The sequence below is a fragment of the Eschscholzia californica genome, unplaced genomic scaffold (genome assembly GCF_041429995.1).
Source record: "Eschscholzia californica isolate CP2 unplaced genomic scaffold, dmEscCali1.0.p SCAF_4, whole genome shotgun sequence".
NCBI classification, from domain to species: domain Eukaryota; kingdom Viridiplantae; phylum Streptophyta; class Magnoliopsida; order Ranunculales; family Papaveraceae; genus Eschscholzia; species Eschscholzia californica.
In genome coordinates this window covers 24,286,194-24,311,429 of record NW_028238461.1, presented here as the reverse complement: position 1 = coordinate 24,311,429, position 25,236 = coordinate 24,286,194, and the positions used below count along the sequence as shown (strand labels likewise).

Sequence of the window (25,236 nt, the reverse complement as noted above, 5' to 3'; positions counted from 1 at the left end):
GCCTCATAAAAAAAAACCGTATGAATAATCAACTGACAAGTCGTCCACTCTGAGATCCAACGGGTCAACAACTTGTAGTACATCTAAGCGTTCCATGTACTGTATAGCACTGAAAATTCAGTTGTTACCATATGTCTAAATCAATACATATATTCATAATATAGTTATATGTATCTCTGTCAACCGGTAGATATAAACATTTGGAAGTTCAAGTGTTTCTTCCTAGTAGAGTAAAACAGAGGAGGATAAGCGACAAACTCCGTAGGTATCTATGCGACCGATGTGGTGCATAAGTCATTAACCAATCCATTTATTTATTATATTATGGGTGGTCTGAACAAAAAACGGTGTAACCCATCTATGTTTGCTGAGGTTCTGCTAGATTTTGAGTTCAGTCTAAAGGCTATCGACCCATGCTCGTTCCTTAGAATAGAAGGTTACAACTTGTTTCACAAGAGAAAAACGTTAATAAGTCGTTTAACTACAACAATTCTAGTATTAATATTGCTAACGTCGGCCTTGTGTGCCTCTCTGCATAACCATAATGTGAAAGAGCACAATTACAAAAAATAAACCCTAAGATCATAAACATTTATATATAGAACCATTGCTTTTTAGCATTTTTTGGTCACTTTCCCATAAATACTAGACTCTGAAATAATAGTAATGAAAAGAGGATCTTGGTGTACTGCTAGACAGAAATAAATGGGGGCAGCTCTAAATCATAACTGCTCTGAGTTCTCTCACTGGATATGACCAATAATCCTGTATAAATGTTCACATCCAATCAATGTTACTTTCTCCCTCTCTAACTCCCTTGCCCTCTGTTTTTCTCTCTCCTCTTATGTCTCTCATCACTGTCATTCTGACTACCCTTTCATGGAGAAGATGATGATGAAGAAGAACTTGAAGGAGGAGAACTCTCTAGAGTTTGTTGAATTGATGAATGACACATCAATGGCCTTGTTAATGGAATCCTCATACAATTCAACCCACTTGGTATAAACTCACACTCTGGTTCAGGTCTTTGAAAATCTCTTCCTGGAATACAATTCCCAGAGAAATCAAATCCAATATTACTGTAAAATAACTTGTTACATTCTTGACTAAACCCAGAAAAGAAATTGAAAGATACAGTTAGATTCAGTAAACTTTTTAAAGAACAAACAAGATCAGGTAAAACCCCAGAGAATTTGTTATGAGCAAAATTCAATACTTCAATATCTTCTAAACAAGACATTGAATTTGGTAAATGCCCATTTAATGAATTGAAGCTTAAATCAAGAACTTCCATATCTGTTAATAATCCAACTCCTTCTGGAATACAACCAGTTAATTGATTATTCAAGAACAATATTTCCCTTAATGAAGAACCCATGTACCCAAAACTAGTTGGAATGTTTCCACTGAATTTATTATTTGCTAGGTTTATCACAGAAGCTGGTGAGTTACCCAAATTTTGAGGAATTTGACCATCAAATTGATTATTATTGATGAAAATTGCATCAAGATTTTTGTTGAAAAGATTATCTGGAATGGGTCCTGAGAAAGAATTGAATCTAAGGTCTAAATAAACAAGATTTGGTAATTGAAGAATTAGTTGTGGAAAAGGACCTGAAAATTGGTTATTACTAAGATCTAATTCAGTAAGAGAATAAAGATCTCTGAAAGAGTAAGGAATTGAGCCAGTAAATCTGTTACTATTTAGATGTAAGAGAGAGAGATCAGATAAGAAAGAGAGTTCTCTTACTAAAGAACCTTGAAGATTAGCATGATTAAGATCAATTCCTGCAACAACAAGACTACTTGATGATGAAGAAATGATTTGTTGATTATCACCACCATCATCATCATTTGAACAGAAAATGCCTTTATATGAACAAACATTTGAACCAACCCATGTCTTTAAGATCCCAAGTGGGTCATCTGTGATTGCAGATTTCCATGTTTGAAGAGCTGTATAAGCTGATTTCATTGTTGGATTTGAAGATACTGATGGGTCTTGACTTGGGTTTTGATTTGGATTAGGACTTGGGTTTGTCATTCCTCCACCAACCCAAATACCTCCTCCTCCACCACCTCCACCACCACCTCCCATACCAACACCAAAACCACCACCACCACCACCAAAACCAACACCAACACCAAATGCAGCTTTTGTTGGACTAATACAGAGTAGAAGAAGAAGAGTGAGAAACAAAATATTCCCCATTTTTTATCAGATGAAAAAGAGAGTTATGGATGGAAGATTGTTTGAGTGAGGAGGTACTGATAACATTGATAGTATTAGAAAAAAAGACAAAAAAGAATGGTTGAGGTTCATGAGATGAGTGTTTAGAGAAGTAGTACTACTTCTGTCATCTCTTCATATAATTTATGAAAAAGGTGATCTATCCTATTCATTTACTTTTTCAGTGAATTTATTACTGTGTTGGTGAAAATTTGATAGGTCAGATAAGAGATCTTTTAAATGGTGAAAAGAGAAAGAAAATGATAGGGGTAAAAAGAAAATTTAGGATTTGGTTTAGGAGAAATTAAGAGTTAAGATTTAGCTGTTTTCTATTAGGTAAGTTGGTTGGAGTTTTGAAGGCCATTGTGCCACACTATTAATGGTGTAGGTCATATAGCATGCTGGTGTAAATTGGCTTCTGCCATGACAAGGGGTGTTTTCTTTATCAAAAATATTATTTTTCTACGTTATTTTAATTTATAGGTAGAGAGACCTCTCAAATTGTTTAGTTGAATATTATTTTAATTTACAGGGAGAGACCACCATCACCAGAAACCAACCCAACACCCAAGTGCTCCTTTAAGAGGATAACACTGGGAAATTCAGATCACAATCACTCTTACTTTGTATTGCTCAAATAAACAGACTATCAAGGACCAATATGTTATATGAAAAATTACCTTCTGACTGATTATTGTCCTTCAGAATCATGTCAGGCAAAACATTACTGTTGCTATTTACGAAGTAAGAGTGGTCGTTGATCTGAAACGATTCTGAAAAACGTATTTTGATAACTTAAACTTCCGTCTATCAATTCCAAAAAGCGTAGAAGAATACTATTTACTAATTCAGTTTAGCTACATAATGATTGATCTAGAGTTGGTTAAATATAGGTAGCCAATAATAGAGGAAGTATCTAAATACCACTTGGTCCCATTAAGTACTCAATTAACGTGAAGGACCACCATAACCCCATTTCGGTAGTGCAATTTTGAGGACTTTGAATCAGACAGTTTCCAAAAGTAAAATGCTATGGCCCCCATAACTTGAAAGAAGTTATTGGCAAAAGGAAGACTATATTGGTCAACTCTCCCATCCCTTGACCGTAAACATTTTCCCTCATTAAATGGTTTCATCACTTTCATGATCCTATTGGACAAATTTTTTTTTTTTTTTTTTGTTGAAAACCTATTGGACAATTTGGCACGAAAATGCTTTAAATGACAAAAATTGCTGCTAAAAAGTGGAATAGTTTAGTGCAAATTGGGCCACAGATTCTCATTGCACAAACAAGTGTTGCTATTATTTAAAAATGTCACCAAATGGAAATGTGATTTTTTGTTTTTGACTTTACACAAGTTTTGTCACCTTTTGAGCCAACTTTTGAGGTGAGAGAGCCCATAAATTTGCAAGTCTTTTGCTTTCTTGCTTTGATGGCGTGATGTCATGTTAGGTTTTTTTTTTTTTTGTTGAATAAAACATAAAACGAAACAAGAACTAAGGATCCAAGTCTAATCGAAGCGAATGAAGAGAGTGCCAGGAGCGCTTATAACTGTGATTCTTTCCCCATTTCGCCAATTTATCTGTTAGCTCATTCTGGGTTCTCGGGTTTTTCTTGAAGACCCAAAGGATTTTTGTTCAAGAATCTTAGGTTTTTGAGGGAGATATTTCACCTCGATTTTTAGGATTTCTAAATTCTAAAAATTGAGAGTCCTATAGAATGTAGAACTCAAGATACCCTGTTTTCTAGGGTATTTCTATATTTATAGAGAAATGAAGAAGATTACAATTACAAGATTATCCTTTAGCTTAAAGTAAATTACATTTATGTACATCACTACTAATACCCCCCTCAAGCCGAATGCCCAGGAACTAATGAGAGCTTGAAATTGAGTTCTTGAAACCGAGAGGTAGGCAGACCCTTTGTGAAAATATCGGCAAGTTGAGAATCACCCGGTATAAACTGAACTTTAAGAGTGCCAGCCTTGACTTGTTCACGGACAAAGTGAAAATCGATTGCCACGTGTTTGGTCCTTGAATGCAAGATTGGATTGACCGTTAGATAAGTAGTGCTGAGATTATCACAATGGATAATTGGAGGGGTGCCTTGAGAGAGGCCCAGTTCTTTAAGAAGATTGCGTAACCAAATCAACTCAGTGGATGCTAACGCCACCGCCCTATACTCTGCTTCGGTGGAAGACCGAGCCACTGTGGGCTGGGTTTTGGAGGCCCATGCAATTAAATTTGGCCCAAGAAAAATACAATATCCAGATGTCGAACGTCTATCATCTGGGGACCTAGCCCAGTCAGCATCCGAATAGCCAATGAGAGGCAATGACGTGGCTCGTCGGAAACATAACCCATGAGAAAGGGTTCCTTTTAGATACCTTAGTATTCGTTTGGCAGCCATTAAATGAACAGAAGAGGGTTTTGACATAAACTTTGAAATTTGATTAACAGAGTAGGCAATATCCGGTCTGGTTAATGTTAAATACTGTAGAGCACCCACTAAACTTCGAAAAATTTGAGGATTAGGCAAGGGTGTTCCATCCAATTTGGATAACTTACTACCAGTGAGAACCGGGGTTGAAACTGGTTTAGATTCTAATAAACCAAATCGATTCAATAAATCAATTGAATATTTTCTTTGAGTAAGAATTAAGGACTCAGAAGATCGAGTTGCCTCCATGCCTAAGAAATAACTTAGAGGACCAAGATCAGTCATATCAAACTGAGATTTTAGCCAAGATATAAAGGTAGTCAATAATGAAGGTGAAGAACCAGTGACAATGATGTCATCAACGTAAAGTAACAAGATGATAATGTCCTTTGAGGAATGAAAATAGAACATGGAGGGATCCGAAATGGACTGCCGAAAACCAAATTTGATAATACTACTGCTGAAACGAGAGTGGCAGGCTCGTGGAGCCTGTTTTAGGCCATAGATGGCCTTGTTCAGTTTACACACATGATTGGGAAGATATTGATTTTCAAAACCCTTGGGTTGGGACATGTAGACTGTTTCGACCAAATCACCATTTAAAAACGCATTCTTAACATCTAATTGTTGAATTTTCCAATTACCTGAGATTGCAATCGAGAGTATTGATCTGATCGTCGCCGGTCGAACTACGGGACTGTAGGTTTCATCATAATCAACCCCATGTTCTTGAGTGTAACCCCTAGCCACCAGACGAGCTTTGCATCTTTGAATCAAACCATCCGCCTTTTGTTTCACCTTATAAATCCATTTACAGTCAACTACATTTCCATTAACTGGAGGTGGAACTAATGTCCATGTATTATTCTTCTTAAGAGCCTGTATTTCATCAACCATTGCTTGATTCCAATGAGCAAATTTCGAAGCCTGTAGATAAGTGGAAGGTTCAACAAGGGTAACTAATTCATTAGTGGGAGTTGTTAACAAAACCCTAGGTTTCCTTGTGCCATCACGACTGCGAGTGATCATAGGATGAGTTGACGAAGGAGGAAGAGTTGTGGACGGTAATGGCTAAATACGAATAGATTCGTCTGAAGACATGGAGTTAGCATTTTGGGTATTAGGGTTTTGGTTAGAGGAAGAGGGGTTTTGAGCCACCTGTTGGTTGTCAGAGATAATAGGGTTAGTGGGAGACATGTGGTCAGATAACGTTTCGTTGGTGGAAGGAGAAAGAGGGGTAAGAGAAGGACGATGTGGCAGAGAGGTGGGACCAGCTGGCCGAGAGGGAAGAGGTGATTGAGTACCACGTTGTACCAGCCCAAGAGGAGCAGCTGGCAGAGAAGGAAGTGGTGCTTGAGGACCACTCTGTCCCAAACCCGATGGACGATCAGGATTAAAAGGAGGAATATGGAGGGGATCAACGGTCAAAATCAAAGAGACGTTGGAATTAGGGTTAGCATCATCCCTCTTTGAAGAACAGGCAAAAGGAAAGTGAGTTTCGTCAAACAGAACATGACGTGAGATGTAAATTCGAGAAGACGATTCATCCAAACACTTATAACCTTTATAATTTGGACTGTAACCAAGGAATATGCAGGGTTTTGATTTGATATCAAGCTTCGAAGACCGATAAGGCGATAACAAGGGATAATATCTACACCCAAAAATTCGAAGATCATGATAGTTGGGTTTGGTGTGAAGAAGTTTTTCAAGGGAGAGATACCATTGGTAGTAAATGGGAGACGATGATGTTTGCCCAAAAATGCAACTATTACATTTAAGGGTTAATTCCGTTTTGGCCCCCGATTTGTGACCAACTGGCCGTTTTAGCCCCCATAAGTGTCCGGCAGTTCGTTTTGGCCCCAAAAAATTCCTAAATGGCCCCAAATGTTTTCCAACCTCCCAATTATACCCCCATGGCATTTCTGTAATTTATTTTTTTTCTTTTTCTTTGTCCACCTCATCTAACAATTGACACATCACTCTGTCCACCTCACCCTTCTTCTCCGGCGAAAGGTTGCCGGCCGGAATAAAAAATTCCGGCCGGCCACCTTTACCAAAATAATTTTTTTTTTTTTTTTTTATTTCTCTCTCTTCTTCATCTCCTTCTTTCTCTCTCTTCTTCATCTCCTTCTTTCTTTCTTCTTCTTTCTTTACCTCTCTCTCTCTCTAACCCTTCTATTTCTCTCTCTCTAACCCCTCTCTCTCTCTCCCTATAACTCCGGCGAAGGGGCGGAGCCCCTTCGCCGGAGAACCAGACCTTGAAGGTCTGGTTGGAAACCAGACCTTCAAGGTCTGGTTTGAAACCAGATTCGGTCTGGTTTCAAACCAGACCGAGATCTGGTTTCTACAACCAGATCCCGGTCTGGTTTGAAACCAGATCGGAATCTGGTTTCAACTATGAAACCAGATTCCGATCTGGTTTCAAACCAGACCGGGATCTGGTTGTAGAAACCAGATCTCGGTCTGGTTTGAAACCAGACCGAATCTGGTTTCAAACCAGACCTTGAAGGTCTGGTTTCCAACCAGACCTTCAAGGTCTGGTTCTCCGGCGAAGGGGCTCCGCCCCTTCGCCGGAGTTATAGGGAGAGAGAGAGAGGGGTTAGAGAGAGAGAAATAGAAGGGTTAGAGAGAGAGAGAGGTAAAGAAAGAAGAAGAAAGAAAGAAGAAGAAAGAAAGAAGGAGATGAAGAAGAGAGAGAAAGAAGGAGATGAAGAAGAGAGAGAAATTTTTTTTTTTTTAAAAAGTGGCCGGCCGGAATTTTTTATTCCGGCCGGCAACATCCTGCCGGAGAAGAAGGGTGAGGTGGAGAGGAGGTGGTGTGGTGGAGGAGTGATAAGATGAGGTGGATGATAAAGAAAGGTGTGATGTGGTTTTTTTTTGTTTTTAACCTTTTTCACAAATAATTCTGTTTTGGCCCCCGAGGATAATTTCGTCAAAAATTTAGCCCTTGGGGCCAAAACGAACTGCCGGACACTTATGGGGGCTAAAACGGCCAGTTGGTCACAAATCGGGGGCCAAAACGGAATTAACCCTACATTTAATTGAGTTCATTACAACTTTCTTTAAAGGTAAAGCATTGCTCTTAACAATTAAATTGAAAATTTGCAAATGGGGATGAGCTAAACGGCGGTGCCAGACTTCAGAGGTAGCAGTGGATGATGAAGACAGAGGTGAAGAAAGAGAGATGTTGGAACTGAAGAAGGATCGGCTTTGTTGGGTGAGAGTTGAAAGAGGCCATTGTTAATTGTTCCTACTAGGAGTTTCCTCCTTGTTGGAATGTCCTGAACATAAAAACCAGAGCGATGAAAAACCACAAGGCAATCAAAATCACGAAGTAGATGAGAGACAGAGATAAGGTTCTTTGTGAATGAGGGAACTAACAGAACATTTTTTAGAGAGAAATTAGTGAAAGGAAGAATAATGTTTTTAATACCTGATACAGGAGTAACATTGCCAGTACCCACCATAACATGAGCAAGATGATTAACCTCAGACCTAGAAGAGGTAGAAGCAACATCATATGAAATATGCATTGAGGCACCCGAATCAATGTACCAGTTGGGATCTGAAGAAACAAAGTCTAAACCCATAGCAGAGAAGGATTGAGCCATTTCATTGAAATGTGGAAGATTGTAACATTGACGAGCCGAGTGTCCTGCCTTACCACAATATTGACAAATCAGTGGTTGAGGAGGAGGACCAAGAACTGAAGAGGTGTATTTCTGATAACCACCTCTGTTAGAGTTATATCCTCTTGAGGAGCCTCTGTAACCTCCTCTATTAGAACGACCTCTATTACCTCTATGAGTTGAGAAAGATTGAGGTCGAGGAGGTGCAGTAGGCTGAGAGAGAAGAGCTGCTCGTTGAACATTTTGAGTACGAAGGAGCTCAATCCAAAATTCATGGGTAAGCAACAATGAGTGTAACTCAGAGGAGGAAGGTGGAGTGAGACGAGTGGTAATGGAGGTAACAAATCCTTCATAGTCTGAACCAAGACCAGATAAGATGACTAACACCAGTTCTGAATCAGCAACTGGGTGTCCAACAGCAGCAAGAGAATCAGAGATAGATTTGAGTCGAAGAAGATACTCATTGACAGAGAGGGAACCTTTTTTGGTAGTTTGAAGTTGTAACTTCAAATTCATGAGACGAGCAGAGTTGATGGAGGAGAAATTTCTTTCAAGTGAGTCCCATACTAAGCCATGAAAGAAGCATCTGGTCGATGCGATACCAGTAGAGATACTCAGAATTAATGGAAGAAGCAGAGAAAGTTTCAGATGAAGAGGAGGGTAGAAACTCAGGTGGAGGGGGAAAGGAGCCATTGACAAACTTGAAAAGGTTTTGAGAATGAAGGATAGGAAGCAGCTGACTCTTCCATAAGAGATAGTTGGTATTATCAAGTCTAATAGAGACAAGATGAGCAATGTTAGAGAGATTGGGAAAGGAAGAAACAGATTGGGTAAAGGAGGAGGAGGAAGGAGGAGGTGGAGTAAGAGCAGAAGGGACTGAAGTGTTGACTGTAGAGTCAGCCATTGAAGAGTAAGCAAAGGTGACGACACTGAAAACCAAGGAGAAGAAAGGTTTTAGAAATGTGCTCTTGATACCATATAGAATGTAGAACTCAAGATACCCTGTTTTCTAGGGTATTTCTATATTTATAGAGAAATGAAGAAGATTACAATTACAAGATTATCCTTTAGCTTAAAGTAAATTACATTTATGTACATCACTACTAATAAGTCCTTCTATTGTTTAGTGGAATTGCCACGAAATTTTAGCTTCTAGAAATATGTTGCAATGGAATAGGACAAAGAAGAGATTCTCTCAAATTTCCTGGCAACTTGACTTCTAATTGCCCACAATTTCGGAATCTTACGAAAGTTGGCAAGTTAGGTGCTATGTCGCGAAGAGGATGGTGGACACTTTTTCCCACATTAGCTTGTTTCACCTTAATTAGGGTTCTCGCGGCTAGTTTGATTGCTAAACAACTATAATTTACTTGTCGTATTACAAAATTTAAAACGATGCAATGGAATTGATGGCATTTTACAAAATTAAAAGCACTCATGAAGCAAGAGGTGTTACAAAGAATGTAAAAACATAACGAAGATAAATATAGCTTATTATCAATATTACTGGTTTCACCACACACAATTGTATATACATGGTTTCAATCAAAATAAAGCAAATAACGAAAAACTAAATTACGCTGGGCCGAGAGCGAAGATATGGTTCTCATGATCTTCGCGCATGAGATCGTCTCTTTGGAGTTCCACTTTCAATTTGTTGTACCAATAATTATAATTAGAGTGTAAAATAATATAAATTTGGTAGTTTCAATTCTTGTATATTGTCTCACTTTGTATAAATAGTCATTGTGACACAACTCTTAATATATCAATGAAATATCATTCTATTTCAGACATGGTATCAGAGCATCAATCTTGAAGCTTTACAATAGTTGTCCGGAATTCTTCGTCGGGTCATCTTCATTCTCATTATTAGGTCCCGGTTGAATATATATTCAACACCAAATCTGTCTACTTCTCATATCATCATCAAATCAGTGATTTACAATCAGTTTCTTCATCGGGTAACACCATCAGTTTTTAGTTTACACAGTTTTTTGTGTTCTCTACCATTAACTTGGGTTTCTCTCTCTACTTTTTTGTTATCTTCTTATAAAAAAAGAGAAAAAAAGATTTATTAGCCGTCCTGTTTGTTTTCTCATGGCTAGTGAAAAAATACGCAATCATTGACCGATGGGTCATCTCCAGCAAGTACTTCTAGTGCTACGGCTTTAGCTACTTCAGGTATATCAAGCGATCCCTCGTTTACTTGTAATAGATCATGGATAATTGACACTGGTGCTACTGACCACCTGACATCTCGCTTTGACGGTCTACATTCCACTAAATAATCTAGACAAACCCATATTACTAGTGCTAATGGAACTACTTCTCATGTCTTTGGAGAAGGATCTCTTTCTCTCACTCCATGATTGAGTCTTGATCGTGTCTTGGTTGTGCCTTATCTTGATTATGACTTATTATTAGTTCCACAAATATTTTGTTCACAGGTGTTTGGGGCACTCATCATTTAGTTATTTGAAACGTTTATTTCCAGATCTTTTTTATAAGTTTACAGAATCAGTTTTTCATTGTGAAACTTGTATTTTCGCTAAAAGTCGTCGGATTTCTTATCATTTGAGATTACATAAAAGTTCCATGCCTTTTATGATTGTTCACTCTTATGTTTGGAGTCCGGCTAAAATCCATACCATTAGCGGTTTCAGGTGGTTTGTGACATTTATTGATGATTGCTCCAGAATGACATAGAATTTTCTTCTGAAGCAAAAAAGTGAAGTTTTTGATAAGTTCAAACAGTTTCATCAATATGTTCAAACACAATTATTTAAAAAGATTATGACCACTACGGTCCGATAATGGTGGAGAGTAAACTTCTAATGAGATGAGTAATTTATTGATTCAAATGGGCATTGTTCATCAAACGACATGTGCTAATACACCCCCGCAAAATGGTGTTGCTGAGCGGAAAAATCAACATCTTTTGGAAGTTGTTTGTGCCTCTTTGTTGGCAGTCCACATGCCACAGTATTTTTGGGGTGAAGCTCTTTGTTCTGCTGTGTATCTTATAAAAAGAACACCATCTACTACTCTTCAATACCAAACTCCTTTAGAGACATTGACTTCATTCCATAACATTCCTTCTTCAGCAAGTTTAGAACCACTCAAATTTGGTTGGGTTGCATACACTCAGATTTATCCTCATCAACAACTAAGCTTGATCCAGGAGCACGTAAATGTATATTTGTTGGTTATTCGAATACTCAAAAGGGATATGGTTGTTGCCATCCACCTACCCAGAATAAGTATGTTACCGTTGATGTTACTTTCTCTGGGAGTGAGTATTATTTCTCAGGGGGAGACTATGAGTATCCACTGTAGGGGGGAACTATATATTTGCAGAGGATACTATTGACAACACTATTTCAGCCACCGCAATAGTTGAAGATGTGATAACTTTCGATTAGTCTACAATAAACGTTGAGCAAGATATTATTGCAACTCCAACTCCTTATGTAGTTAAAGATGTGATAGCTTCCGATCAGTTTACAATAAATATTGAACAAGATACCATTGCAACTCCAACTCTTCATGTAGTACCACCACCACTCATCCAATCAGACCCTGCAGATCTAGTTGATCCTCCACATGTAATTGAACTAGATTCCTCTGATAATTCCTCAATTGTAGAAAGCATAGAAAATACAAGCTACCAGTTACCTCCTCGAATTACTAGAAGCATCCCCAAAAAATAATATGAACCAGATTTCAACTCGAACACAAAATATTCCATAACTAATTATGTATCTATGCATAGACCGTCTCCATCATGTGCGTCATTTACATGTCAATTGTCTTTTGTATCTATTCCAAGTAAATGTGCAGGAAGCTTTGAAGGACCCGAAGTGGACTCAAGCCATGAACGAAGAAATGAAGGTACTCCAAGAAAACTCAATCTGAGAAGTGACCACCCTACAGAAGGAAAACAAACAGTAGAATGCAAATGGACATATACAGTTAAGTATAAAGCAGATGGAACTATTAAACGCTACAAAGCTAGACTTATAGCCAAGGGTTACACTCAAACCCATGGTATTGATTATTCTGAAACATTCGTTCCAGTGGCTAAGATGAACATAGTTCGAGTTCTCATCTCATTAGCAGCAAATTTAAATTGGCCTTCGCAACAATTTGACATAAAAAATGCATCCTTACATGGTGATTTAGAAGAAGTTTACACTGACCCTCCACCGGAATGCAAGAAGAATTCTATCAAAAGTAATGTGGTTTGCAAACTGAAGAAATCTTTGTATAGACTAAAACAATCTCCAAGAGCGTGGTTTGGAAGGTTTAGTAAATGCATGAGAACTTTTGGATATGAACAGAGCAATGTAGATTATACTTTATTTTTCAAGCATAAAAATAGCAAGATTACCTGCCTCGTTGTTTATGTTAATGATATGATAGTAACATGAAATGATACTGAAGAAAGACTAGCATTACAACATCATTTGACAAAAAGTTTCGAGATGAAAGATCTTGGAGCTTTGAAGTATTTTTTGGGTATCGAAGTCTCCCGCTCGGAACAAGATTTTTTTTGTCAAAACGAAAATATATCTTTGATATTTTAACTGAAACAGGCATGTTGGATTGTCAGCCAGCAATCACTCATATGGAGGAGAATCACAAGCTTGAGTTATTACCGGACCAAGTGCCCACCAATAAAGATAGATATCAACGTCTAGTTGGTAAATTGATCTACTTATCACATACTAGACCTGATATAGCATATGTGGTAAGTGTGGTAAGTCAATTTATGCATGCACCAAGTGATGAGGCACACATGGATGCTGTAACTCGAATTTTGAGGTACTTGAAGTTAGCCCCTGGTGAAGGATTAATGTTTTCTTCTCATGGTCATTTTGATTTTGAAGGTTACACAAATGCAGATTGGGCAGACAATGTAACTGATAGAAGATCTACATCTGGGTACTTCACTATTGTAGGTGGAAATTTGGTTACTTGGCGAAGCACAAAGCAAAAAGTAGTATTTAGGTCAAGTATTGAATTTGAATACAGGAGTATGGCCCAAGGAATTTGTGAGTTATTATGGATTAGAAATTTGATGAAAGAACTAGGTTTTAAATCCCAACAAGCTATGGAATTGCATTATGATAGTAAAGCTACAATTGATATTGCAAATAACCCAGTGCAAAATGACACAACCAAACATTTTGAGGTAGATCGACACCTCATAAAAGAGAAACTTGATTCAAATATTATTAAGGTGTCATTTGTCCGGTCTGAAGATCAATTAGCAGATATACTAACCAAAGCAGTCAACAGTCAAATCTTCTCCAACGCATTAAGCTAGTTAGGTCTCGAAGACATCTGCGCTCCAACGTGAGGGGAAATATCAATTAGTATATAATATCTTTATAATTAGAGTATAAAATAATATAAATTTGGTAGTTTCCATTCTTGTGTATTGCCTCACTTTGTATAAATACTCATTGTAACACAACTCTTAATAAATCAATGAAATACCATTCTATTTCAGACATCAACAACATACTCTCTTGACTCAAACAACTAGAAATACTGAAACAGAGTTTTGTCAAACAGTTCCTACAATGGATTAAACAAATTATGGTGTGTAAGTAAGCTTAGTTAGTAGAGGACTTGGGCAAACGGCCCAAAATCATGGGAAGAATGAGGACCGGGCCCAAGGCAGTCCGGAATTATGGATCAGGTCCAAATTGTCAGCCCCTTGAAAGTGGAAAACTAAAAAACCTTCGATTTCATTGATATTACGGATCTGCCATTCAAAAAAAAGCGCGAAATTGACGAACTTTTGGGCCAAAGTCTGACGTCAAGTCAGGTTTCGAATGACTCCTCCACCCCAACGTCACTTCGTCATTACCTCGAGCCCACGCCTTTCAGTTTTGGAAACCGCTCAATCTCTCTCTCTCCATTACTCCTGATTATTCCTCATTCTTCGTCCATTACCCAAAAGAAACCGCTCACTCTCTCTCTCTAAAAACCAGTTCAAAAACTGAAGCTGTTCTTCATCCCTTCGAAATCTGAAGCTGTTCTTCATTCCTTCGAAACACTCAAGTTGTTCAAACACTCAAGTTGTTCTTCATAAAAGGTAAGTTTTCTTTAACAAAAAGAAAAAGGATTTTTGAGGGAAAAACCCTAAATCTAAAGAAAAACCCTAAATATTCCTTCGAAATCTGTTACAAATTTAACTTGGATCCTTACTGTTTGCAGATGGTGAAGAAAATCACAAAAACAACCTCACCAAAAAAAATCGCTACAGAGCCAGCAACCACAAGGTCGAGATCCGTGAAACAAAATAAGATGAAACAAAAACAACCAACCAGGAGTAGTCCGAGGGGGAAGACGAAGGTACAAAAGTCCACACTCTTTTTAATTTCATGTACACGATCCAGTGATCTAGAAACTTTTTAGTTTCCATGCACAATTTCGTTTTACTTTTTCACAAAGCTTTGAAATATTTTACTGTCCTTTGGTCGAAACAGTAACCATGGTGGATGAAGTCAGTGAATTGTCAAATCTGCAGGTAAATGGGGTGTGAAAACAGAGAAATTCAGATAAAGATTTGATGCATCTTACTTCATTTCTCTGTTTTCACACCCCATTAACCTGCAGATTTCACAAACTTTCACAAATCACTGACTTCATCCTACCTTTTTTTAGTTTCATGTACATGATCCAGATGTCTAGAAACTTTTTAGTTCCCATGCACAAAGCTTTGGTCAAGATCACAGTCAGTTTTATAACGTCCGTTTTGTAGTTTACTCTTAATAGATAGTTTACTGTCAGTTTTATAGTTTACTCTAAGTTTATTTGTTCCAAAAAAGACAAAGCATACCTTACTGTACAGTAGACATTACATAATGCACTGTCAGTTTTATAGTTTACTGTAAACTGATATGTTTCAAAACAAGCAAAGCATGGCATACTGTACACTATACATTACATAATGCACTGAAAGTTTTATAATTTACTGTAAATTGATTTCTTCCAAAAAACACAAAGCATAGCATATGATAAACAATACATTACAGTAAGCAATGTCAGTTTTATAGTTTACTGACAATTGATTTCTTCCAACACTCACAAAGCATATGATACTGTACACCATACATTACATAATGCACTGTCAGTTTTATAGTTTACTGTCGGTTTTTAAATTTACTGTAAACTCCTTTGTTCCCGCAGGAAGCTGAACCAAAAATTGTGAAGAATACAAAAGGAAAGAGGAAAGCATCCCAAGAACCGGAGGGTCCTCAACGGAAACAAAAGAAGCCAACAAAACCTCAAGGAGAGGGAAGTGAACAGGGGGGAAAAGAGATGAAAAATCGACCCGACAAACTGAATAGCAAACTCTCAAAGGCATACAAGTGGTCCCTTCGTAAAATTTGGGACCAAATGAAGAGCACTTATTTTAAGTTGAGTGACAGACAGAAGGAGTTGTTGGATGAGACTCCTTTCAAATACCTGTTGAGAGCCTTCAATGAAAACAAGCTCGATATGGCAAATCCAGTTCGACCCAACAAAGCTATCTTCGAAATCCTCAGCCTTTACAATACAAAGACTGAAAGATTCACACTTGCAGGCAAAGAGCTTCAACTGACAGCAGAGGATGTGGCCCTCATCCTGGGCTTGCCAATGGAGGGGGAAATGGAAGATGTGATACCCAAAACCAAGGTATTAAGGCAACCACAGATTGACTTCTGTATGAAATATTTCGGAGAAATACCTGGTTATGTGACATGTCACTCGGTATCCGAGGCTCTAAACAAAGCCGTAGACGATGTAGATGTGGATGATATGGACATTGTTAAGCTGGTAATCTTATCCCTATCTGCTAATCTACTCTTTGCTTCGAGTACTGGTTACTCCATATCCCCGATCTTCCTCAACTGCTTGGAATCAATGGAAACAATAAAAAAAGTATCGTGGGCAAGAGCAGTGCACGCGTACATGATGGACAGGATCAGTTGGCACCCACACGATCCAATCAAAGCTTCTGGATGCCTAATTGTCCTTCCTGTAAGTATTATTTTCTTCACGACACTTGGTATATTCAGTGACATTTTATTGGTTATGTAATTGTTTTTATCTCTGAGTAGATCTGGTTCTGCGAGCATACTCTATGCTACGATAGAATAAGCAAGGTGAAGGATGAAGTGCCTCGATTGGTGAGATGGTCTCTGCAAGAAATTGATAAGACATTCGACGACAAACTTCAAAATCTTATTGAGGACCAGGTATAATTCTGCATCTAATAGTTGAAACATATAAACTGTAGTAACAAATTTACAGTCTGTGTTTTAATGTATCAACAGGTTTATAATGTGCTGTCAGTGTGGTAATTAAGCGTCAGTTTTCTAATGTCTTGTCAGTTGTCTAATTTTCAGTAAGTTGTGTTACTTTCTGATGTATTTTTTAAAATCTTGCAGGTATATGAAAGAAGAATCTGGCCAGAAAATGATGTTGAAAGTAGAATTTTGTCAGAAGGAGAAAATCCAAAGAGCTTAACCAATTTGTTGAAGAGAATAGAGAACCAAGAAAGAGAAATCTTTCTTTTGAGACAGGAGCTGGCAAAAGCATGCGAGGAAAGAGACTCAGCTTTAAAAGCTTATTCAGATGTGCTGCAATCACAAGATAGAATGGAAACAGCAACATATGAAGGGGGTCCAAGTCAAGAACAGCTAGAACCTGAGGGGGAACAAACTGGGCAAGCAGCAAGGGAGGAAGAACGAGAAGAAAATGTAAGTGAGAGTGATGGGAGGGAAGAGCAGGAGAAAGGACAGGAAAATGTAGAAGTGGAGAAGGAACAAGAAAGAAGTGCAACTGAAAGTGGTGAAACTGATAAACAAGAAGAGGGTCAGGATAAAAGTGAGACAGGAAAGGATGAGGAGAGGAATAAAGAAGGAAGTGAAACTGAAAGTGAGAGTGGAGAAGAAGAAGAAGAGGAGATAGAGAAAAATGAGGGGAACCAGGAAGGTAAGAGTGATAGTGAAAGTGAAAGTAGTGAAGAAGAAGAGGCAGTGAGAGGAGTAGAGAAAAAAGAGGTTAATAAGGCAGGGGAAAGTCAGATAAGTGAGAGTGACAGTGAGAGTAGTGAAGAAGAAGAGACAGTGAGAGTAGTGGAGAAAAGTGAAAGTGAGAGTAGTGAAGAAGAAGAGACAGTGAGAGTAGTGGAGAAAAGTGAAATTACTAAGGCCGGAAAAAGTCAGATAAGTGAGAGTGACACCGACAGTGAGAGTAGTGAAGAAGAACAGATGCAGATAGATGAGGGTAAGAAGGAAAGTGACAGTGAGAGTAGTGAAGAAGAAGAGACAGTGAGAGTAGTGGAGAAAAAAGAGATTAAGAAGGCAGGAAAAATTCAGAAAAGTGAGAGTGAGACAGACAGTGATAGTAGTGAAGAAGAACAGATGCAGATAGATGAGGGTAAGAAGGAAACTGAAATAAAAGGAAAAAATGGAGAAGAAAGTAGTGAAAGTGATGAAGACAAGACTGAAAGTGAAGAAGAAACAGTGAAAGACGGTGAAGCAGAAAACAGTGACAGTGAAACAGATGATGATGATGAATCGTCCGAGTCAGAGGATCATGCAAAGAAGCAAAAGCATGCCGGCAAAGGAAAAGGCAATCTCTAATTTTCGATTACAGTCAAACTCATTTCAATCAAAGTTAAATAGTACTAAAGAGTAGTTAAGGATAGGATGTTTCATGACATGTTTAGTGTTAGTGGTTATCGTATTAAAATGGCTTGAACAAAGGTACTTTATGACATATTAGGTGGTTCCCTTTTAGTCAAGGTTTTTATGAGCTTATGTTTACTTTAACAGAACTTTAATTCATGTTATTCTGCATATCGTTTAACTAAATGTTACTAAACGGGTACCGGGATTGAGAAAACTTATCGGGAACTTTGCCATGCATCCTCAGTTTTTTTTTTACCAGTAAATTTGAGGATAACAATGACATATATTAATTCCCGATTACATAAAAACAGAGAAATACAAAGAGGACGGAGAGGATGAGAGAGATGACCTTGGGGGCAGGGACGTTAATCTATCGAGCGACGATGACTCCTGGCTTCAGAGAATTCATAAAAGAGAGGAAACACTCAAACTACAACAAAAAGATCAATTGTTAAAAGGTAAGATTCGCATATTTTTGTTTCAAATAGATGAAGTTTATGTTATTATAGTGATTATAAAATATTTAACAAACCTAAGCTCTAACATTGTATTAAATAGATGTAGCAAGTGAAGAGAAGGGCAGTACAATCAGCAACAACCAACTTACGCCACCAAGCTTTGATCTGGGAATTGACTGCACACAAATAGTGGTTTGGACACCACCAGAAGAGGGGATCAGCAAACATAATACTTCCGATATTCTGCAGACACCACCTAATTCTGATTTTGCAGATATAATCAAAATGGGCAAAGAGTCAGTCCAGGAAGTGCTAAAGAAAACTGTTTCCCCTCCAAAGAGGGTGGCAAGCAAAGGAGAATCAGGGTCAAAGCCTCTTCAGAACTCTCTTATAAGAAGGGTGAAGCAAAACCCACGTGTGCGGAAAGCGACTTTCAAGGCAGATAAGGGAAAGGAAATTGTGGCTGTGGAACCCATGAATTTGAACAAAGAAGACAAAGAGAGCTTAGGGAACTGGAAAATAGGTGGGCTTTGGCCTTATGTGATTCAGAAAGAAAGACCTCTACTGCTAGAGTTCTGCCAGAAAGGCTGGAAAAAGTAAGTTTCTTGTAAATATTTTAATTTATTACACATTTGAATGTGTCACGTACATTATTGAATGTCTTGTAAATTTTGAAATGTACGGTACAGACTGGAGGTGTGGAAGAAAGATAATGAACACCGTCTAACTGGAAAAGAGTTAGATGATCTAATGATGTATAGGGAGTGCGACTCTCAAATCATCGATTGGTTTGCAGACCACCTCCACAGCAGGCCAGATAACAAAAGCAAAGAGATCATATTCTTGTCAGCCTTGATCTACGTAAGATTGCTTCGAACTTTTTGTATTGTGTTACTGTCAAATATTTCTTAAAATGTATTATTGGTAATTTGCAGACGTTGATCAACCAGAAACGGCACCCCGATACAATAACTGCAAATTTGCAGACCAGAATTAAGGAGCAGTTTATCAAAGGCCATACCTCAGTGTTGTGTGTTCCAATTAACACACCATACACCAATGATGCATACTATGGTTACCACTGGACGCTTCTGGTGTATAGGTTCCATGAAAATGATTGGATACACTATAATTCACTAATCAATGATCGACAGCTCGCTCAAACGTGCAACAAGAATGCAAGGGAGTTTGCAATAGTCCTTGCAGGTGTGTTAAATGAATTGAACTGCGGACGAAAACGACTGAAGAAAAAGATCCCATTTTTAAGGGAAGAAGAATGTCCACAGCAAGGGAAAGAGTAAGTCCCATTCACTTTCAGTTTTATAATGTCCGTTTTGTAGTTTACTGTCAGTTATAGAGTTTACTATAATATGATTTGTTCCAAAACACCCAAAGCATACCTTACTGTACACTAGACATTACAGAATGCACTGACAATTTTATAGTTTACTGTAAATTGATTTGTTCCAAAACACACAAAGCATAACTTACTGTCCAGTAGACATTACATAATGCACTAGCAGTTTTATAACTTACCGTACTCTAGACATTGAGTTGTTCTCTTCTTTACTTCTTCTAATGGCTACAACTTGGTATAATGAAAAATTTGTTTTTATCCTGCAGACCGGACTGCGGTCTTTTCGTAATGCTGCATCTGGAAAGAATATTCATACACAGTCAAGACTTTCGCATGCCAGACAGTTGCACGCAGCCCGAACAATTTAGCGACAGAGCTAGAAGAATGAGAACGGAGGTGACGTACAAAATTTTAAGGGAGTCACAAAAGGCTTGGAGTAAGATGATGTAAAAAGACAGCTGATAATTGTAAAAAATGTTGTACAAATGTTATTAACTACTGTTGTACTGAAAAATACTTCTGTTTTGTATTATGTTTTGTATTATCAGTTTTATACTTTACTGTCAATGTTTATGTTCAAATGCACATACAACTTACATCACAGGTACAAGGCATTACATAATCTACTGCCAGTTTTCTAATGTACAGTCAGTTTTATAATGTACTCCCCGTTTGGTGGTGGACATCAAACTTTTTGAAGGGTAAAAACTTGTACAACTTAGACTCATTCATTATGTACAATTTCGACCAAAGGACACAAGATGTGAAAGGTACTCAATGCTTAGAAAATATCAAATGCACATACAACTTACATAACAGGTACAAGGCATTACATAATCTACTTCCAGTTTTACAATGTACAGTCAGTTTTACAATGTACTGCCCGTTTGGTGGTGGACATCAAACTTTTTGAAATGTATTCTACATACAACAGTAGACAACAAAAAGAAACTTACATTTCAAAAGGAAGTGCTAACAAAATACTGGACACTTGAAGAAGTGCTAAACAAAATCATCCACATGAGTGCTAACCCATCACTATATTGGTTCGTTACAAGATGCACGATTATGGGTCGTCAGTTGATTACATCTGCCACACACCCTCTGTCTTTTGGGAAAATACCCGGCACTTTCAATTCGAGTGGTACGAGGTCTACCCGGACGTCGCTTTGTGAGAGGAGGAAGAATCATCGTGTCTGGGTCATATGATTTAGGCTCATCAAACGTAGGTACAGGCTTAACAGGATGACTATACGTCTTACAATAGGCTTCGGTAGTGAAATTGGAATCAAAAAATGAAGAGGCATCGCCACCGTTCATTTTTATACACAGAATCGCATGCTCACATGGTATGCCTTCTACTTGCCACTTGCGACAAGTGCAGGTCCGTAGCGCCAAATCAACTGAATGGGAGGGCATAGACAATACCTCGTATTGAGCTTCACCGGACTGGACGCACGTCCAACTACAAGCCACTTTGTAACGCAGTTGCATTTCTTTATCTACCTTCGGGCATAAGAAAGTACACCAACTAGATGACTCAACTCGCCTCTCGTTCATCATATTCATGATCTTCATTCGCAGCATATCGAGCATGACTGTTATTGGCATAACTCTCTCGTCTCGGATCCTTGAATTGAAGGACTCAGACAAGGAAGAGCAAATTAAACCGTACCTTTTCCCTGGAAAGAAGGCATCTGCCCAATGAACAGGGTCGACTGAGTTCAAAAAAGCTTCAGCTCCAGCCCCACCCATTACACAAATCTCCCCAGTGTATTTGCTAAAGTCCGAGGCAGTAAGTGCACGAGCCGCTTTGAACATCAATGACTGAAAATAATCTGACTTCTTGGCACCATTTCTAACTCGTAAATTCAAGTTGTTCCGCAAATGCCACACGCAGTAGGAGTGGTTGGCCGATGGGAATACATTCCGAACACCATTTAATATACCGTTATGCCTATCAGACATAAAAGTAAGTGATTCACCAATATCTATACACTTCTTCAAGTTCCCAAAAAACCAGAGCCAGTTGTGATCGTTTTCTACATCAACAACAGCATAGGCAAGAATGAAAAAACCTGCGTACAACACAATGATTGAGTATATACATTACTGTTTCTTGTAAATGTAAGCATGTCTCGGAAACTAACTAATGAACAGACAACTATATGGTTTTCTGACAATTACACAATGTACAGGGAACAGTTTCAAGAGAAATAGAATAATTACCGTCGTTTCCATTCTTCGCAACTGCAGCAAGAATACATCCATTATACTTTGTTTTAGCAAACGTACCATCAACAAATATCAGAGGTCTACAATGCTTGTAACCTTCTATGCATGCTCCAAGAGCAATGAAAATTCTTACAAAACGATGCGACTCTTCATCAACTTCCAGATCGATATGACTGTTAGGATTAGATCGTGACAGAGCATCAACATACCAGGAGAGTTTTGCATAGGAATCAGCTTCATCACCAAATCCTATACAAATTGCCGCATTTCGAGCATGATATGAGTAGTAGTAACTCAGTTTAATACCATAATCTTTTTTGAAGGAACTAACAATATCCTTCGTGCTCTTGGTAGGGTTTTCTCTAATGTCTTCTGCAATCAATAAACTAACAGCTTCAGTCGATAGTCGAGGTTTCCGTACACCAGTGATGAAGTCTTCACAAGTGTGAACGGGGTTGTAGGCTTTCAGGATAAACATAGATCTCGACTTAAGAGGAGCAACCGCGTGTATTTTCCACTTGCATTTTGTACTTTTGCAAACACAGGTGACACGATCGCGGTCATTCTTCACAAACACATAATTGTAACCGTGTTTGATTGAGTATCGACTGAGAGCCTGGCGAAATGCAATCACACCGCCAGGAAATTCTTGACCCTCATGGGTGAATACTTCAGGCCAACTCTCAGACCGGAGAGGTTCTCTTCTGACAAGAGCAGTGGAACCATCACCATGGTTAGAAGGCGGGGGTAAGAAGAAATCACTGGGCGACCTACAAAAATACACAAAGTTTAAAACCAGGAACGGAAAAACTAACCTTACATTTAATTGGGAACCAGACATTTTACAACTCCCAGTAAAAAAAGGTATAACACACCAAGTACCGTACCGATTCAACTCTTGTGGAATCATTGAAGTGTATGATCGAGGCACAATTGAAGAATTAGGCATGACAAAAACACATTCCAACCTGCATAAGTTAACGAAATATATAGATATATAGGAAAAGGGAACTGAATAATGTACCGTCAACTATCAAACGACAAGGAAACAGGCGAACGGATTCAGGAACTTAAATTTGTACAAAATACTTGACCAATATAATTGAAAATATAAGGAATGAAAATGTACCGATTCATTGCTTCTGTACTCATTGAGGGTGATGATCTTGACAAATTTGAAGCATTCGAAGGGAAGAATTCAAGTTCAAACCTGAATAATTACAGGAATAAGGTGAAGAGGTGAAGGAACATGTACAGAGGTGAAGGACACATGTACAGAAAACTGACCAAGTACAACACACCTTGTATAACTACGTGGGAACTACAACATGTACAACCAACTATAAAGCACAACTGGAATTACATACTGACTAATAAATATACCTATTCATTAAGGGTGGTGATCTTGAAGTACTTGATGGGTAGGGACTGCAGAAATCACGATCTGCTTCACGAATGGAATCTTCATTTGACTGGGACGCCATTTCTTCTCTGCTCATTCTGCATAAGAGACGGTCGGGAACTTTAGAATGTTCTGTAAACTATCAAACCACGAGGGAACTAAATAACGGACAAGGAACGTAATAATGTACACTACAGTTGAACAATAAAAACGAAAGTATAAGGAATGAAAATATACCGATTCATTATGGGTGGTGATCTTGAGATACTTGATGGGTGGAGACTGAAGAATTGACGTTCTGGTTCACGAATGGACTCTTCATTACACTGGGACGACATTTCTTCTCTGTTCATTCTGCACAAGAGAATGTCGGGAACTTTAGAATGTTCCGTAAACTATCCAAAGACGAGGGAACGGGCTAACGGATAAGAAACGTAAAAATGTACGGTATAGTTGAACAATAAAAACGAAAGTATAAGGAATGAAAATATACCGATTCATTAAGGGTGGTGATCTTGAGATACTTGATGGGTGGAGACTGAAGAATTGACGTTCTGGTTCACGAATGGACTCTTCATTTGACTGGGACGACATTTCTTCTCTGTTCATTCTGCATAAGAGAAAGTCGGGAACTTTAGAATGTTCTGTAAACTATCCAACGAAGAGGAAACGGGGTAACGGATAATGAACGGGAAAATGTACGGTATAGTTGAACAATAAAAACGAAAGTATAAGGAATGAAAATATACCGATTCAAAGTTGACGTGTTAAGATTAGAGATATGCAATCCGACCTGCAAAAGTTAACTAAACGAAAGTACAGACATATTGCAAAACGGGAACTGAACAATGTACGGTAAACTTGGCCACTGTATATAAACATGTACAGAAAACTGACCAAGAACAAACACTATATAACTAAGTAGAAACTACAAAATGTACAATCAACTATAAAACAAAAAGGAAACTGTATACTGACTAGTAAATATACAAATTCATTAAGGGTGGTGTCTTGAAGTACTTGATTGGTGGGCAATGAACTAGTGTTACAGTAAATCATTAGTTTCGAAGGAGTTGTTCAAAGGATCCTAATATTCATCATTTTGGTGACCTCTTTTGGAAGTACATCCATCAACTTGAAATTACTTCATTCAATGCAAGTAGATGAGTTTAAATGTTTTTGTTCTTGTTTAAGGAGTATTCAGGGCATAAACATGAAAGGGACAGTCAAGCAAAACAAATATGAATGAAATGTAGTGTCTAACTGTTTGTCTTTAAAGAGCAGTGGACCAAAAGAAACATTAAATGATAACATTGAAGGCTAAAAGATGAGATTTAAGAACATTAAAATGATAACATTAAATGATACCATTCAAGGCTAGAAGATGAGTTTAAATGCTTTTGTTTTTGTTTTTGTTTTTATTTTTGTTTTTGTTTGGGTCTAAGGAGTATTCATGGCAGAAGATGAGTGAGGCAAAACACTAGAGTTCCCTTCAAGCCAGGAAGATGATGAACATTAAAATCACTAACCTGATGTGGAAGAACAGTAACAGTTGGTCTTTCAAAAGATGATGAGCTTCTGTCTATAAATAGAGCTAGAAACAGTTGATAGATTTTGAGCGGGACAGAAAATTTCAACCCAAAAATTTGGATGAAAAAATGGCGCCATTACAGGAGAGAGAACAGAGGATAGAGAGAGAAAGAAGAAAATAAAGGAGAGATTTGGGCGGGGAGATAAGGGAAGGAAATCAGATTAGAGAGGGAAGGAAATAAAATTGGAGATAT

The 25,236-nt window shown here is 38.1% G+C and overlaps 3 protein-coding genes, 1 long non-coding RNA gene and 1 pseudogene across 5 annotated transcripts; 2 read left to right on the top strand and 3 right to left on the bottom strand.

Annotated features, from left to right (window-relative positions):
• Nucleotides 1-476: 476 nt before the first annotated feature.
• Nucleotides 477-2,485, bottom strand: LOC147543801 (leucine-rich repeat extensin-like protein 2 pseudogene; annotated as a pseudogene). Its single transcript, XR_015223352.1, has one exon. The product of XR_015223352.1 is annotated as a leucine-rich repeat extensin-like protein 2 pseudogene (transcript).
• Nucleotides 2,486-14,613: 12,128 nt separating this feature from the next.
• LOC147543800 (uncharacterized) lies at nucleotides 14,614-18,120 on the top strand. The gene is made up of 4 exons (XM_086636406.1): nucleotides 14,614-14,671; nucleotides 15,509-16,342; nucleotides 16,423-16,560; nucleotides 16,753-18,120. Exons 1-4 carry the CDS (start codon nucleotides 14,624-14,626, stop codon nucleotides 17,950-17,952), a joined length of 2,220 nt encoding a protein of 739 aa, XP_086492532.1. The 5' UTR covers nucleotides 14,614-14,623; the 3' UTR covers nucleotides 17,953-18,120.
• An 812-nt stretch (nucleotides 18,121-18,932) lies between these two features.
• On the top strand, nucleotides 18,933-20,265 carry LOC147543799 (uncharacterized). The gene is made up of 4 exons (XM_086635513.1): nucleotides 18,933-19,054; nucleotides 19,148-19,319; nucleotides 19,394-19,755; nucleotides 20,082-20,265. Exons 1-4 carry the CDS (start codon nucleotides 18,933-18,935, stop codon nucleotides 20,263-20,265), a joined length of 840 nt encoding a protein of 279 aa, XP_086491639.1.
• A 588-nt stretch (nucleotides 20,266-20,853) lies between these two features.
• LOC147543798 (uncharacterized) lies at nucleotides 20,854-21,570 on the bottom strand. Its single transcript, XM_086635512.1, has one exon. The coding sequence runs from the start codon at nucleotides 21,568-21,570 to the stop codon at nucleotides 20,854-20,856; it is 717 nt and encodes a 238-aa protein (XP_086491638.1).
• Nucleotides 21,571-23,706: 2,136 nt separating this feature from the next.
• On the bottom strand, nucleotides 23,707-24,256 carry LOC147543797 (uncharacterized). The gene is made up of 3 exons (XR_015223069.1): nucleotides 24,202-24,256; nucleotides 23,946-24,062; nucleotides 23,707-23,806 (listed from the first exon to the last, which is right to left on the bottom strand). It is a non-coding gene; the product is annotated as an uncharacterized LOC147543797 (long non-coding RNA).
• Nucleotides 24,257-25,236: the final 980 nt, after the last annotated feature.

What these genes read in the sequence shown, in the direction of transcription:
- LOC147543800 (XM_086636406.1), top strand. Translation starts at nt 14,624, where the DNA reads ATGAAACAAAAACAACCAACCAGGAGTAGTCCGAGGGGGAAGACGAAG. An exon ending in GTCCGAGGGGGAAGACGAAG is followed by an intron (nt 14,672 to 15,508) that starts GTACAAAAGTCC and finishes TTGTTCCCGCAG; the next exon opens with GAAGCTGAACCAAAAATTGT. An exon ending in GATGCCTAATTGTCCTTCCT is followed by an intron (nt 16,343 to 16,422) that starts GTAAGTATTATT and finishes ATCTCTGAGTAG; the next exon opens with ATCTGGTTCTGCGAGCATAC.
- LOC147543799 (XM_086635513.1), top strand. Translation starts at nt 18,933, where the DNA reads ATGAATTTGAACAAAGAAGACAAAGAGAGCTTAGGGAACTGGAAAATA. An exon ending in TCTTGTCAGCCTTGATCTAC is followed by an intron (nt 19,320 to 19,393) that starts GTAAGATTGCTT and finishes GGTAATTTGCAG; the next exon opens with ACGTTGATCAACCAGAAACG. An exon ending in TGTCCACAGCAAGGGAAAGA is followed by an intron (nt 19,756 to 20,081) that starts GTAAGTCCCATT and finishes TTTATCCTGCAG; the next exon opens with ACCGGACTGCGGTCTTTTCG.
- LOC147543798 (XM_086635512.1), bottom strand. Translation starts at nt 21,570, where the DNA reads ATGGGTGGGGCTGGAGCTGAAGCTTTTTTGAACTCAGTCGACCCTGTT.